At 42.7% G+C, this 16,555-nt stretch overlaps 1 protein-coding gene across 7 annotated transcripts in view; it reads left to right on the forward strand.

Moving 5' to 3' along the window:
• LOC126344938 (oxysterol-binding protein-related protein 1-like) overlaps nt 1-16,555 on the forward strand; it is a 413,895-nt gene that overhangs the window by 349,076 nt on the left and 48,264 nt on the right. For 6 of the 7 annotated variants that reach the window (XM_050002065.1, XM_050002064.1, XM_050002066.1 and 3 more), the window contains 2 exons: nt 13,919-14,042; nt 14,120-14,263. In XM_050002065.1, coding sequence (XP_049858022.1) covers nt 13,919-14,042; nt 14,120-14,263 — 268 coding nt within the window. The remainder of the gene's footprint in view (nt 1-13,918; nt 14,043-14,119; nt 14,264-16,555) is intronic. The other variant, XM_050002068.1, reaches the window with a different exon arrangement.

A 16,555-nucleotide genomic window follows, 5' to 3' on the forward strand; every position in this document is an offset into this window, starting at 1 on the left:
AAAGAAGTTGTTGAAAGACAGGTGAGGTATGAGCGGCAGCAACTTGAAATTAGCGGAGGTTGAGGCCTGGTGGATATCGAGAAGAGAGGATATACTGAAGGGTGAGTTCCCATCTCGGACGGTGTAACACTGTGCCAAGATGTGCTGGCCGTGCATCAAGGCATGTTTAGCCACAGGGTGATCCTCATTACCAACAAACACTGTCTGCCTGTGTCCATTCATGCGAATGGACAGTTTGTTGTTGGTCATTCCCACATAGAAAGCGTCACAGTGCAGGCAGGTCAGTTGGTAAATCACGTGGGTGCTTTCACACGTGGCTCTCCCTTTGATCGTGTACACCTTCCGGGTTACAGGACTGGAGTAGGTGGTGGTGGGAGGGTGCATGGGACAGGTTTTACACCGGGGGCGGTTGCAAGGGTAGGAGCCAGAGGGTAGGGAAGGTGGTTTGGGGATTTCATAGGGATGAACCAAGAGGTTACGAAGGTTAGGTGGACGGCGGAAAGACACTCTTAGTGGAGTGGGGAGGATTTCATGAAGGATGGATCTCATTTCGGGGCAGGATTTTAGGAAGTCGTATCCCTGCTGGAGAGCCACATTCAAGGTCTGATCCAGTCCCGGGAAGTATTCTGTCACGAGTGGGGCACTTTTGGGGTTCTTCTGTGAGAGGTTCTGGGTTTGAGGGGATGAGGAAGTGGCTCTGGTTATCTGCTTCTGTACCAGGTTAGGAGGGTAGTTGCGGGATGCGAAAGCTGTTTTCAGGTTGTTGGTGTAATGGTCGAGGGATTCAGGACTGGAGCAGATTCGTTTGCCACGAAGGCCTAGGCTGTAGGGAAGGGACCGTTTGATATGGAATGGGTGGCAGCTGTCATAATGGAGGTACTGTTGCTTGTTGGTGGGTTTGATGTGGACGGATGTGTGCAGCTGGCCATTGGACAGATGGAGGTCAACGTCTAGGAAAGTGGCATGGGATTTGGAGTAGGACCAGGTGAATCTGATGGAACCAAAGGAATTGAGGTTGGAGAGGAAATTCTGGAGTTGTTCTTCACTGTGAGTCCAGATCATGAAGATGTCATCAATAAATCTGTACCAAACTTTGGGTTGGCAGGCTTGGGTAACCACGAAGGCTTCCTCTAAGTGACCCATAAATAGGTTGGCATACGAGGGGGCCATCCTGGTACCCATGGCTGTTCCCTTTAATTGTTGGTATGTCTGGCCTTCAAAAGTGAAGAAGTTGTGGGTCAGGATGAAGCTGGCTAAGGTGACGAGGAAAGAGGTTTTAGGTAGGGTGGCAGGTGATCGGCGTGAAAGGAAGTGCTCCATTGCAGCGAGGCCCTGGACGTGCGGGATATTCGTGTATAGGGAAGTGGCATCAATGGTTACAAGGATGGTTTCCGGGGGTAACAGACTGGGTACGGATTCCAGGCGTTCGAGAAAGTGGTTGGTGTCTTTGATGAAGGATGGGAGACTGCATGTAATGGGTTGAAGGTGTTGATCTACGTAGGCAGAGATACGTTCTGTGGGGGCTTGGTAACCAGCTACAATGGGGCGGCCAGGATGTTTGGGTTTGTGAATTTTAGGAAGTAGGTAGAAGGTAGGAGTGCGAGGTGTCGGTGGTGTGAGGAGTTTGATGGAGTCAGGTGAAAGGTTTTGTAGGGGGCCTAAGGTTCTGAGGATTCCTTGAAGCTCCGCCTGGACATCAGGAATGGGATTACCTTGGCAAACTTTGTATGTAGAGTTGTCTGAAAGCTGACGCAGTCCCTCAGCCACATACTCCCGACGATCAAGTACCACGGTCGTGGAACCCTTGTCAGCCGGAAGAATGATGATGGATCGGTCAGCTTTCAGATCACGGATAGCCTGGGCTTCGGCTGTGGTGATGTTGGGAGTAGGATTAAGGTTTTTCAAGAATGATTGAGAGGCAAGGCTGGAAGTGAGAAATTCCTGGAAGGTTTGGAGAGGGTGATTTTGAGGAAGAGGAGGTGGGTCCCGCTGTGATGGAGGACGGAACTGTTGCAGGCAGGGTTCAATTTGGATAGTGTCTTGGGAAGTTGGATCATTAGGAGTGGGATCAGGATTGTTTTTCTTCGTGGCAAAGTGATATTTCCAGCAGAGACTACGAGTGTAGGACAGTAAATCTTTGACAAGGGCAGTTTGGTTGAACCTGGGAGTGGGGCTGAAGGTGAGGCCTTTGGATAGGACAGAGGTTTCGGATTGGGAGAGGGGTTTGGAGGAAAGGTTAACTACTGAATTGGGGTGTTGTGGTTCCAGATTGTGTTGACTAGAATTTTGAGGTGTTGGGGGGAGTGGAGCTGGAAGTGGGAGATTGAGTAGATGGGAGAGACTGGGTCTGTGTGCAATGAGAGGAGGTTGAGGTTTGTTGGGAAGGTTATGGAGGGTGAGTGAGTTGCCTTTCCGGAGGTGGGAAACCAGGAGATTGGATAGTTTTTTGAGGTGGAGGGTGGCATGTTGTTCTAATTTGCGTTTGGCCTGTAGGAGGATGCTATGTACAGCCGGTGTGGATGTGGGAGAGGAAAGATTGAGGACTTTGATGTGGGATAGGAGTTGACGGGTGTGTTCATTGGCCGAGTCGATGTATAGGTGAAGGATTAGGCGGGTGAGGGCTATGGATTGTGCTGTTTGGAACTGGTATAAGGACTGATGGAAAGAAGGATTGCAGCCAGAGATGGGAACTTTAAGTGTGAGGCCTTTGGGAGTAATGCCAAATGTCAGACAAGCCTGAGTAAATAAAAGATGGGAGCGTAATCTGGCTAGGGTGAAGGCATGTTTGCGGAGGGAATGTAAATAAAATTTAATGGGGTCGTTGTAGGGATGTTGTGAGGTTGACATGGTATTAGTAGGTGGAAAGGGTAATATGAGGTTAAAGTGAAAGTAAATAGAGATTTATATAGGGAGAGATAAAGGTGTGAAAAAAGTCGAAAAAGTGTTGGTTTGAGATGAGCTATGTTGATCATGTGCAGAACTTAGGTTGCTGAACAACAATGGGTGCAAAGGTTGGGTAGTTATGTTGTCTCCAGATCACGTTAAAGGGTGGGGAAATTCAAGAAAATTTCGAAAAAAAAAAAAAAAAAAGTTTCGAAAAAATAATTTCCGAAAAAATAAAATTCGAAAAAAATTTTCGAATAAAATCTCGAAGAATATGTGTGTAAATTTATTCAAAGGACTGGTTATGTACTGGCAGGTTATGAGAATGAGGCTAACAATTGTTTGATGAAGAAATAATAACGTGTAAACCTGTGGGAAGCTGCTAAAAAATGATCGGTTATGTGGGAAAAACGGGAATGGAAATAAAACGAAAGTTGTTGGAAAAACTGAGATGGTTGTGTAATGGGTGAAAGGAACTGAAGCTGTGAAATAGTATTCACGAGTTTACACGAAATGTTTGTAATCTTGGAACAATGGATTTTATAGCAGCGGTTATGTTGAAAGCGTTGAAAATTTTAGGTTATGGTTTGGAAGTAAATTACGTATTATTGAGTATAATTAGGCAGGATAAAATGTATGGTAGATCACGGAAAAATGGAAGATGAATACAAAGTGAAACTTCTTGTACAAACGAAAAGAGAAAGTAAGACGATAGAGAAGATTTCGAAATGCAACAGAGACAATAACAAACGTAATTGTTGGGTTCAAATTAATGGTGATGTAAATAAAATAGAAAGAAACTTCCACATGGGAAAAATATATTAAAAACAAAGATTCCAAGACTTATACCAAGCGGGAAAGCGCTGGCAGACAGGCACATTAACAAAACACACAAACACACACACACTCCCAGGTTCAACCAAACTGCCCTTGTCAAAGATTTACTGTCCTACACTCGTAGTCTCTGCTGGAAATATCACTTTGCCATGAAGAAAAACAATCCTGATCCCACTCCTAATGATCCAACTTCCCAAGACACTATCCAAATTGAACCCTGCCTGCAACAGTTCCGTCCTCCATCACAGCGGGACCCACCTCCTTTTCCTCAAAATCACCCTCTCCAAACCTTCCAGGAATTTCTCACTTCCAGCCTTGCCTCTCAATCATTCTTGAAAAACCTTAATCCTACTCCCAACATCACCACAGCCGAAGCACAGGCTATCCGTGATCTGAAAGCTGACCGATCCATCATCATTCTTCCGGCTGACAAGGGTTCCACGACCGTGGTACTTGATCGTCAGGAGTATGTGGCTGAGGGACTGCATCAGCTTTCAGACAACTCTACATACAAAGTTTGCCAAGGTAATCCCATTCCTGATGTCCAGGTGGAGCTTCAAGGAATCCTCAGAACTGTTGTGTGTTTGTGTGTTTTGTTAATGTGCCTGTCTGCCAGCGCTTTCCCGCTTGGTAAGTCTTGGAATCTTTGCTTTTAATATATTTTTCCCATGTGGAAGTTTCTTTCTATTTTTTTTACATCATCATTAATTTGAACCCAACAATTACGTTTGTTATTGTCTCTGTTGCATTTCGAAATCTTCTCTATCGTCTTACTTTCTCTTTTCGTTTGTACAAGAAGTTTCACTTTGTATTCATCTTCCATTTTTCCGTGATCTACCATACATTTTATCCTGCCTAATTATACTCAATAATACGTAATTTACTTCCAAACCATAACCTAAAATTTTCAACGCTTTCAACATAACCACTGCTATAAAATCCATTGATCCAAGATTTCAAACATTTCGTGTAAACTCGTGAATACTATTTCACAGCTTCAGTTCCTTTCACCCATTACACAACCATCTCAGTTTTTCCAACAACTTTCGTTTTATTTCCATTCCCGTTTTTCCCACATAACCGATCATTTTTTAGCAGCTTCCCACAGGTTTACACGTTATTATTTCTTCATCAAACAATTGTTAGCCTCATTCTCATAACCTGCCAGTACATAACCAGTCCTTTGAATAAATTTACACACATATTCTTCGAGATTTTATTCGAAAATTTTTTTCGAATTTTATTTTTTCGGAAATTATTTTTTCGAAACTTTTTTTTTTTTTTTTCGAAATTTTCTTGAATTTCCCCACCCTTTAACGTGATCTGGAGACAACATAACTACCCAACCTTTGCACCCATTGTTGTTCAGCAACCTAAGTTCTGCACATGATCAACATAGCTCATCTCAAACCAACACTTTTTCGACTTTTTTCACACCTTTATCTCTCCCTATATAAATCTCTATTTACTTTCACTTTAACCTCATATTACCCTTTCCACCTACTAATACCATGTCAACCTCACAACATCCCTACAACGACCCCATTAAATTTTATTTACATTCCCTCCGCAAACATGCCTTCACCCTAGCCAGATTACGCTCCCATCTTTTATTTACTCAGGCTTGTCTGACATTTGGCATTACTCCCAAAGGCCTCACACTTAAAGTTCCCATCTCTGGCTGCAATCCTTCTTTCCATCAGTCCTTATACCAGTTCCAAACAGCACAATCCATAGCCCTCACCCGCCTAATCCTTCACCTATACATCGACTCGGCCAATGAACACACCCGTCAACTCCTATCCCACATCAAAGTCCTCAATCTTTCCTCTCCCACATCCACACCGGCTGTACATAGCATCCTCCTACAGGCCAACCGCAAATTAGAACAACATGCCACCCTCCACCTCAAAGAACTATCCAATCTCCTGGTTTCCCACCTCCGGAAAGGCAACTCACTCACCCTCCATAACCTTCCCAACAAACCTCAACCTCCTCTCATTGCACACAGACCCAGTCTCTCCCATCTACTCAATCTCCCACTTCCAGCTCCACTCCCCCCAACACCTCAAAATTCTAGTCAACACAATCTGGAACCACAACACCCCAATTCAGTAGTTAACCTTTCCTCCAAACCCCTCTCCCAATCCGAAACCTCTGTCCTATCCAAAGGCCTCACCTTCAGCCCCACTCCCAGGTTCAACCAAACTGCCCTTGTCAAAGATTTACTGTCCTTCACTCGTAGTATCTGCTGGAAATATCACTTTGCCACGAAGAAAAACAATCCTGATCCCACTCCTAATGATCCAACTTCCCAAGACACTATCCAAATTGAACCCTACCTGCAACAGTTCCGTCCTCCATCACAGCGGGACCCACCTCCTCTTCCTCAAAATCACCCTCTCCAAACCTTCCAGGAATTTCTCACTTCCAGCCTTGCCTCTCAATCATTCTTGAAAAACCTTAATCCTACTCCCAACATCACCACAGCCGAAGCCCAGGCTACCCGTGATCTGAAAGCTGACCGATCCATCATCATTCTTCCGGCTGACAAGGGTTCCACGACCGTGGTACTTGATCGTCAGGAGTATGTGGCTGAGGGACTGCGTCAGCTTTCAGACAACTCTACATACAAAGTTTGCCAAGGTAATCCCATTCCTGATGTCCAGGCGGAGCTTCAAGGAATCCTCAGAACCTTAGGCCCCCTACAAAACCTTTCACCTGACTCCATCAAACTCCTCACCCCACCGACACCTCGCACTCCTACCTTCTACCTACTTCCTAAAATTCACAAACCCAAACATCCTGGCCGCCCCATTGTAGCTGGTTACCAAGCCCCCACAGAACGTATCTCTGCCTACGTAGATCAACACCTTCAACCCATTACATGCAGTCTCCCATCCTTCATCAAAGACACCAACCATTTTCTCGAACGCCTGGAATCCGTACCCAGTCTGTTACCCCCGGAAACCATCCTTGTAACCATTGATGCCACTTCCCTATACACGAATATCCCGCACGTCCAGGGCCTCGCTGCAATGGAGCACATCTTTTCACGCCGATCACCTGCCACCCTACCTAAAACCTCTTTCCTCGTCACCTTAGCCAGCTTCATCCTGACCCACAACTTCTTCACTTTTGAAGGCCAGACATACCAACAATTAAAGGGAACAGCCATGGGTACCAGGATGGCCCCCTCGTATGCCAACCTATTTATGGGTCACTTAGAGGAAGCCTTCGTGGTTACCCAAGCCTGCCAACCCAAAGTTTGGTACAGATTTATTGATGACATCTTCATGATCTGGACTCACAGTGAAGAACAACTCCAGAATTTCCTCTCCAACCTCAACTCCTTTGGTTCCATCAGATTCACCTGGTCCTACTCCAAATCCCATGCCACTTTCCTAGACGTTGACCTCCATCTGTCCAATGGCCAGCTGCACACATCCGTCCACATCAAACCCACCAACAAGCAACAGTACCTCCATTATGACAGCTGCCACCCATTCCATATCAAACGGTCCCTTCCCTACAGCCTAGGCCTTCGTGGCAAACGAATCTGCTCCAGTCCTGAATCCCTCGACCATTACACCAACAACCTGAAAACAGCTTTCGCATCCCGCAACTACCCTCCTAACCTGGTACAGAAGCAGATAACCAGAGCCACTTCCTCATCCCCTCAAACCCAGAACCTCTCACAGAAGAACCGCAAAAGTGCCCCACTCGTGACAGAATACTTCCCGGGACTGGATCAGACCTTGAATGTGGCTCTCCGGCAGGGATACGACTTCCTAAAATCCTGCCCCGAAATGAGATCCATCCTTCATGAAATCCTCCCCACTCCACCAAGAGTGTCTTTCCGCCGTCCACCTAACCTTCGTAACCTCTTGGTTCATCCCTATGAAATCCCCAAACCACCTTCCCTACCCTCTGGCTCCTACCCTTGCAACCGCCCCCGGTGTAAAACCTGTCCCATGCACCCTCCCACCACCACCTACTCCAGTCCTGTAACCCGGAAGGTGTACACGATCAAAGGGAGAGCCACGTGTGAAAGCACCCACGTGATTTACCAACTGACCTGCCTGCACTGTGACGCTTTCTATGTGGGAATGACCAACAACAAACTGTCCATTCGCATGAATGGACACAGGCAGACAGTGTTTGTTGGTAATGAGGATCACCCTGTGGCTAAACATGCCTTGATGCACGGCCAGCACATCTTGGCACAGTGTTACACCGTCCGAGTTATCTGGATACTTCCCACCGACACCAACCTATCCGAACTCCGGAGATGGGAACTCGCCCTTCAGTATATCCTCTCTTCTCGATATCCACCAGGCCTCAACCTCCGCTAATTTCAAGTTGCCGCCGCTCATACCGCACCTGTCTTTCAACAACTTCTTTGCCTCTGTACTTCCGCCTCGACTGACATCTCTGCCCTTACTCTTTGCCTTTAAATATGTCTGCTTGTGTTTGTGTATGTATGGATGGATATGCGTGTGTGTGTGTGTGTGTGTGTGCGCGCGATTATATACCTATCCTTTTTTCCCCCTAAGGTAAGTCTTTCCGCTCCCGGGATTGGAATGACTCCTTACCCTCTCCCTTAAAACCCACATCCTTTCGTCTTTCCCTCTCCTTCCTGAAGAAGCAACCATCGGTTGCGAAAGCTAGTAATTCTGTGTGTGTGTTTGTGTGTTTTGTTAATGTGCCTGTCTGCCGGCGCTTTCCCGCTTGGTAAGTCTTGGAATCGTTGTTTTTAATATATTTTTCCCATTTGGAAGTTTCTTTCTATTTTATTTACCTCTTATATTTTGATGAAATATGCTAATTCCTTCTTTACTTGGAAACATTACATCCTCTGGAGGTGAGCCCTTAGTTAGAGGCACTTCCTTTAAGCAGGTATACCTATCAGCTGACTTCAGTCTAAAAAGGTGCAGCTCTAACACCAACTACTATAGGAATTTTTCCATGAGTGATACCACTACCATCACCACCCACTACACTGTCACCTATAAGCTTAGCCAGCCTCCCCTTCCCATACCTATTGAGGTGCAGACCATGCCTAGTGAAACCCCATCTATGGATAGACCCAACTGGCACCACTGAGATGTGATCCATGCCCTCTGCCATCAGTGCCCTCCCCAGCCCCATATTAACGTGCCTAACAGCCGCATTAAGGTGAGGCCGCGCATGACGCTGAAACAGTTGCACGAAATGCACATTAGTACCACTAGTTTGAGTAGCTATCTTAACCAAGTCACCACTGACATCATATTCCCCGTCTCTATCGAGACTGTTCCCTGCTGCAACCACTATCACTACCTGATCCTCTTTCGTAAAATTCTTACATAACTACCCTATGCTTTCAGTAACTGGAGCCAACCCTGCACTAGGCTTCACAATGCTGGTGACCTGGTACTCACTCCCCAACACTTCCTGCAACTGCTGGCCCACACCTCTACCGTGGGAACTACCTAGCAGCAGAACCTTCTTTCTGCTAGACTTTGCAACTAACCTAGGACTCCTAATTGCTGAGGACTGCTGCAAGTTACCTACATCTATGGCTACACGAGGCTCCTCTTCACTTAACTCTGACAGTTGGTCGTATCTATTGCATGTATGCAAAGTAAAACTGTCTGAGTACCTCCTCTTCCTAGCTACCTTCTTGCCAACTGCCAGTTCCCATTCTCCACCACCCTTCACCCTCCTCAACCTATCTAGTTCCTCCTTTGCGCATTGTAACTGCACGTGAAGGGCACAGATCTTACGCTCCTGCTCCTCTATTAACTTGTTTCTACTACAAATTCTACATTCCCAGGAGAGGATCTCCCAAAAATGACCACTGGCTTCCCCACTGCTTTCCCCCCAATGAAAATACTTTGAACAAAGTTCAGTTACACCAGTAGAACTATTTAAGAACTAACAATAATGGTCTCAAAATTCTCTGCCTACTAAGAAAGCAGCTACTTGTATTAATACTACTACAACACAGCCAATACCAATACCAGCAAAACTTCACAAAATTATTAGCTACAACCAAAAAATTAAAACTACCACTGTAACACTAAGCAAAGTTAAAACACTATATGAAAATTTTACTGAAATATTTCACTAGAAGGAATAATAAATTTCAGTTGAAAACTAAAGCACGAAAATTACTAACGACTTCAACACACTGAAAACTCTCTAAAACATAGCGAGTGAACGATTACAAAAGTTTATTAAGTCGTTATTTCTCCACAAACGGCACGCAACACCACTGAAAACTATTAAATTTAATAACTGTATTACAGAGCACAAATAAATTTGTCAGCACTTAGCTTATAACTGCTACAGCTGCAGTGCACGCCGTAAAATGTAAACACACTACTGAGGTTCAAGCCTCCGATGCTCTCCAGATATTTGGGCAACCAGTAAAAAGATGTATTGGTCTTGTGACTAGGGCCTCCCGTCGGGTAGACCATTCGCTGGTTGCAAGTCTTTCGATTTGATGCCACTTCCGCGACTTGCACGTCGATGGGGATGAAATGATGATGATTAGGACAACACAACACCTAGTCCCTGAGCGGAGAAAATCTCTGACCCAGCCGGGAATTGAATTCGGGGCCCTTAGGATTGACATTCTGTCATGCTGACCACTCAGCTACCTGGGGGTGGACTGGGCAACCAATGAGTCAGTACTAGTGTGAAGGGGAGGTAGGGGTTACTACGAGTTGACCTTTCCTTCTTTCCTGCTTTAACCGTTCTACTATCCTAAGTATCTCCACATTATGACCTCGAACGTGAGCTGCCTCATCCAGAAAATGCTGAATTGCTTCCTGGGTTGATAATTTCCTACTGAAAGACATTTTGCCCATCTACCACCTGAAGTGTGTGATGTACACTAGCAGAAAAGAAAGGAAGAGTAAAACCAACTGTACAGGTCCAATAAACTGCCTTTCTTGCCCTCCATTGATTTACCATTTCAGCCTGCAACATCTCTTCTTCTCACTTTAAACGTAAACATGTTGGGATGGATGGAGGGAGTGAGTGGCTGTTCTTGGAGGTGGGTGCAGAAATAGACAATGAAGGCAGCTAGATGTTGTCAAATTTTTTTATTGTGAATCATAAAAAACAGATGTAGGACAGCATGCCCGCAGTAAGCAGATGACAGGTGACGAACATAGAACCCTGTACCCAGACGTGCCTCTGAAGATGTGCCAGTGTAAATGTTTCTCGAAGAGGGACCTGGTAGTGAATGGTGTGGTGTTGCTAAATCAGGATGGAGTGACAGCATCCTGGGTTTGGATGGCTGGAGCAAGGCTGGCCGCTCAGGGTGATGAACCCCAGACTGATGGCTAGTGCCTGTTTCTTGCAGTGTTGAACCCCAGCAGCATGAAACAGGGTGAATCAAAATTTATACCTTCACTGCGAGGCAGTGATAGCATTCTGGTACGTGGCCTTGCGGAGACAGTGACAGAATGAAGGCAACTTGATAGCAAGACCATCAGGCAATAGTTGTTGGTTCATGGCCTAGTTTGAAAAATTTCACTGACTCTACAGAAGGGATCTACACATGGCAGGTGTTGATGCTTAGCCGAACAGTGCTGATGACCTCCTTGGGTGGTACGAGCGTATATATACAGCTGAAGTGGGTCTGTGAATGCAGAAGACAAATACTGCTGCATAAGACAGTGCCATCAAAACTTCCTTAATGATGGTCATTGCCTGGAAAACCAGATAGCTATTGAGGACTCTGATAGGATGGTGAAATGTTTCATTGGGTGGCTGCAATTCACACCCTGCACACGGCACGGAGCTTGCGTCTTGGCCTGGGTTATTAAACAGTGAAGTTTTTTGTCAACCTGTAGAACTTTCTCTTGTGTCATATAGAAGACATTTGAAATTAATACTGGTAGTATTTCTTGAATAAGTACATTGGCTTCAGTGTCTCACTTGCAAGTGATAGGTGGCATGAGAGTGTATTCACAAAACCATATAGTGTGGACAGTTACATGAGTACCATCCTCAGAGGGTATATAGGACCTCTTAAGTATGTGTAAAGTGCTATGGTAATAAATAATTGCTCTGTGAGGCCTTGTAAATATTTTGTCCCTCTTTCAGACTCTTGCTTGCAATAAATAGTTTTTCTGAAATAGAATATTGACAGATATAAGTAATATTATATTATGAGAGGTGTGTGCATCTTCTGTACAGATTTAGTGGCATTGATATTGGCTGAAGTTAATCTGGCAGTAGACCCCTTTTATTTAATAGACTGGTCGTAACATACAGGAATTGTAGATTTTTATAACACCACATGTGTTTACTGTGATAGTTTACATCTGAAGGGCTCAACTTGTAGTTAAGATGTAACAAAATCTGGTGAGAATAACAATGCAATCTTGAGACTCAACTTTATGCGATACTTTAAGAGAGAATTCGAAAGTGAGGCAGTGTTATGTGACAGTGGTAGATCTTACCACTCTGTCCTCTAGGTAAAAGACAGCACTGTAGATAGGTACAAACATAGGCCACTGTAGTGGTATTGAACAAATAAATAGCCAGAAAAATTTTACAACTTTTTGAGACTGAAATTTAATCATGATTGCAATAAGAAGCATTTTATCGGAATTGGCATGGTGGTTACACCAAACTGCCTTCAGTGAAGAAGAAGAAGGATGATGGTGACATCATTTAAGTCACATTGGAACTGACATATGATGGAATATTATTGTTGTCTTGTTGATGTGGTCTTCAGTCCAGAGATTGGTTTGATGCAGCTCTCCATGCTACTCTGTCCTGTGCAAGCTTCATCTCCCAGTACTTACTGCAATCTACACACTTCTGAATCTGTTTAATGCATTCATCTCTTGGTCTCCCTCTACGATTTTTACCCTCCACACTGCCCTCCAATACTAAATTAGTGATCCCTTGATGCCTCAGAATATGGCCTACCAACTGATCCCTTCTTCTAGTCAAGTTGTGCCACAAATTTCTCTTCTCCCCAATTCTATTCAATACCTCGTCATTAGTTATGTGATCTACCCATCTAATCTTCAGCATTCTTCTGTAGCACCACATTTCAAAAGCTTCTATTCTCTTTTTGTCTAAACTATTTATCATCCACGTTTCACTTCCATACATGGCCACACTCCATACAAATACTTTCAGAAACGACTTCCTGACACTTAAATCAATTATCGATGTTAACAAATTTCTCTTCTTCAGGACATCTTCCCTTGCCATTGCCAGTCTACATTTTATATCCTCTCTACTTTGAACATCATCAGTTATTTTGCTCCCCAAATAGCAAAACTCCTTTACTACTTTAAGTATCTCATTTCCTAATCTAATTCCCTCAGTGTCACCCAATTTAATTTGACTACATTCCATTAAATTACATTATATTGTTATTGAAACCTAAAACAAAATAATGTATGGCACATACATCCACATTGGCAACAAGATGCCAACAAGAATGTGAACAATGGAGGTCTGTATGAAGAAATGTCACATAAGTTGTAGATTAAAGGAAGTACTTTCAATAAGTAAAAACATCTTGAATCATTTTGGGCAGTTTGGTTGTGCTTCTTTGTTGGAACCTATTGTCAGCCCGTATGACATAGCTATGAACAGTGAAAGTGAAATAAGCAATTATGTTAATTACACTCATTAGTGATGTGAGTTTTGTGCTGGCTTTAGAAATAAAAAGTTTGGCAAGACTGTGTGAAATACACAGGTTACTGACTTCATGGTCACTCAAAATAACTGAAAAACTGAAATTGTTGGTTGATGGTTGTTGTGTCCTAGATCCTTGGTAAATCATTTGAGTATAATTCAGAAAATGAGCATAAATCGATTGTCTGTAACCAGCGTACTCCAATTAGGTGAGTCATAATTGACTTTGCCACCAATTACCATATTTAAGATAATGTAAAATGGGAGAAAGAAACATTCTTATGCATTGACTAAAGACATTTCAAAATTGCCATCTAAGAACCCTACCTGTATCAGCTTCTACACAACATGTATTTCTGTACTTGTGTTATTTATTTTAGGTTAAGTGTTTGGGTTGTATTCTGTAGTAGCATTATTTTATAATCAAGTGAATTGATCTTTTGTACATGCTATTAATTAATTCTATGTACTCTTGTATCTTAAGTGGAGTGAAGTTGATTTCAAGAATTATTAATAATTTTCCTCATTTCATTCTCAGAAGAGATGGCGATAAAGGAAAGGGATCTACACCTACAGATAGCCCATCAAATACTCCAAAAAAAGTTTTAGCTAAGCTCAACAGTTTAAAAGTTGGACCATTTAAGAGCAACTCACAGTCTGAGGTATGATTGTTAGACTTTGCGATGTCTGTTTCATTGTTTTTAGTGTAATGAACTCATAGTTTTATATATCTCATCAGGCAAGCTTTAGTGCTGATGATGGATGTCCAATACCTGAACCAGTGGATGGTGATATTCCAAAATGTGATTCCACCTACTCCATTGATATTCCCAATTCAGTAACCATGTGGGAGGCTGACCCACGACCAGAAAACGCAGCAGATGTAAGTCACACCTCATTGTAAAATCTGCATGTAGAACTAAGTACTTTTTTTACATTTTACTGTATTACTGGATTCTGCAGTAATTGTTTAGAAAGGCATTCCATTCATAAATGAAGTATGAGAAGTATTAAAGTTCCAGAGTTTATTTTTTCATTGCTGTTCAACGTACATGGTCTTGCAATTTACAAGGTCTTTTTTGCTTTTTTGTTTTCCAAACTATTGCTTTAAATTACGTTAATGAAGAGGGGGAAAAATTAAGGTCTAACGTACGAATTCATGATGAAGCGTGCAATTCTGTGAATAGAAATAACTATGTAGTAATTGAAAGAAGATTTAAGTGTAAGAATAAGAAATTAGCCAGTAGAAATATGTTTCAATAATCAAGGTTAGATAAACAAAAATGGAAATAGGGACCAACTTTGAAATTTCATCAACTTTGAAATTTATCGTTTGTCTTCAAATCTATGTGCAGAAATGCCACTGTTTTTATCAGTTGATGATGATTGATGATGGTGAAGACACTGAGTTGATTAATATTAATCAGGATGCTGAAGAAAGATTTTATTGTTTTTTATTTTTTATTTTATTCAGTTAGTTTTTTAGATGATTTAGTTAAGAAATGGAAAACTTGAGCATGCAGAGTTATGAAGCTACACTTTTTATCTTTAGTGACAATAAAACCCTGAAAACTTATAAATATGTAGTCACTTACTCAGCACATATCAAGCCATAAATTTTATTAGATCAAAATTGTGTTTGAATATCTTATCCTTCAATCTTTTCCACTCTTGTTCAGCCTGAAGTTTTATAGATAGCTTTCGAGCAGACTGCAGTGTGATTAACAACTAGTCTTCATCTTTTTTGCCTCCTACTTTCTATGTATACTTTACATAATAGAAAAAGTAAATATCTGGCACATAATGTTACACACAATTGCAGTAAGAATGTTGGAACAAATTTACTAACTTTAAAGTTACAAGAAGTCTGAGATTACAGTGTAAAAAAGATGTAATAAAATTTAATAAAACAGTGGCTCTGTTTTCATTTTTGCTGGTAATAAAACATGGAGAAAACAACAAGTTAGAGAAGTAGAATCCTAGAAATGAAATACTGAGTTAAGGAATGTATGAAACAGAAGGCAAACCTGCGTTACGGTTGATAATAGGGTAAATTATAGCAAATAATGGTCTCAGCTCACTATGCAATTGGGGGACTATTGTATGAGATAATGCCTGAGCAGCAACCAAATGGAAGAAAAAGTGTGTGACAACCAAGGGAAAGGTGGCAATGAATTAGTAGTTCATAATCAGCAAACATAACCCATCTCTTGTTGCAACTGTGTGTGTGTGTGTGGGGGGGGGGGGGGGGGGGCGGCATGCATGTGCATGGCAAAAAGTGCCCCTTCCCCTTTCCCCCACCAACCTGTGACCTCATGAATGCCTGAATGAGTGGCACCTATGCATGTAGAGGGGCATTGTGTGTTGTGTCTGTCAGTCATAAAGGTTGCTTGAGTTACTGCTCATCTACTGTTACAGTCTGAACACACTCTTCATGAGTGTGGTTTGTTTTATTGGGACACTGCAGCTCTGTGGGATGTAATGATACTACAGTGATGTGTCTGAATGGATAGACTTGCTTCTAAAATACAGTGTGTGACCTCACCACAGACTATCAGTCAACTCGTCTGAGTGGTGGCACAATATAGGAGCATTGTTTTAGGTGGGTCATTGCCTGGCTCCTGCAGGTGACCATAACATGCTGTACTTATGAATTTTTGCATATAATCGTTTGCTTGGGATTCAAACAATGGAAAATCAAGGATGGAATGTAACAATATGAGAGAAGCAAAGTTGCATGGTGATGCTGAACAACGATAGGCACAATAAAAAGATTCACACAATCATAGTTTTCAGCAATTAAGGTCTTTGTCGGCAGCAGTCACACATATACACACACACACACACACTCACGCAAGCGCAACTTGCACACAAATCTGCAGTCTCAGAGAGCTGGGGATTCATTGGATACAAACAAAATATCTTCAGCTGTAGCCAGCACATGAATGCAGAAAATTAACTGTGAACCAGGAGAAGACTATGAAATTTACTTCAGTTTGGATAGTAATGTTGGATGAGAGCATTTAAAATGTTACATAGATGAATACAGTATTCCAAAATTCATTAGATGGAGCCATCACAAATGAACTCCTGGCATTGATTTAGATTACCATTGGATACTTCTGTCACACAGTTGGTTCATTTTGTATTCTTAGTACCAGTCACTCCATTTACA

The sequence above is a fragment of the Schistocerca gregaria genome, chromosome 1 (genome assembly GCF_023897955.1).
Source record: "Schistocerca gregaria isolate iqSchGreg1 chromosome 1, iqSchGreg1.2, whole genome shotgun sequence".
In the NCBI taxonomy this organism is placed as follows: Eukaryota; Metazoa; Arthropoda; class Insecta; order Orthoptera; family Acrididae; genus Schistocerca; species Schistocerca gregaria.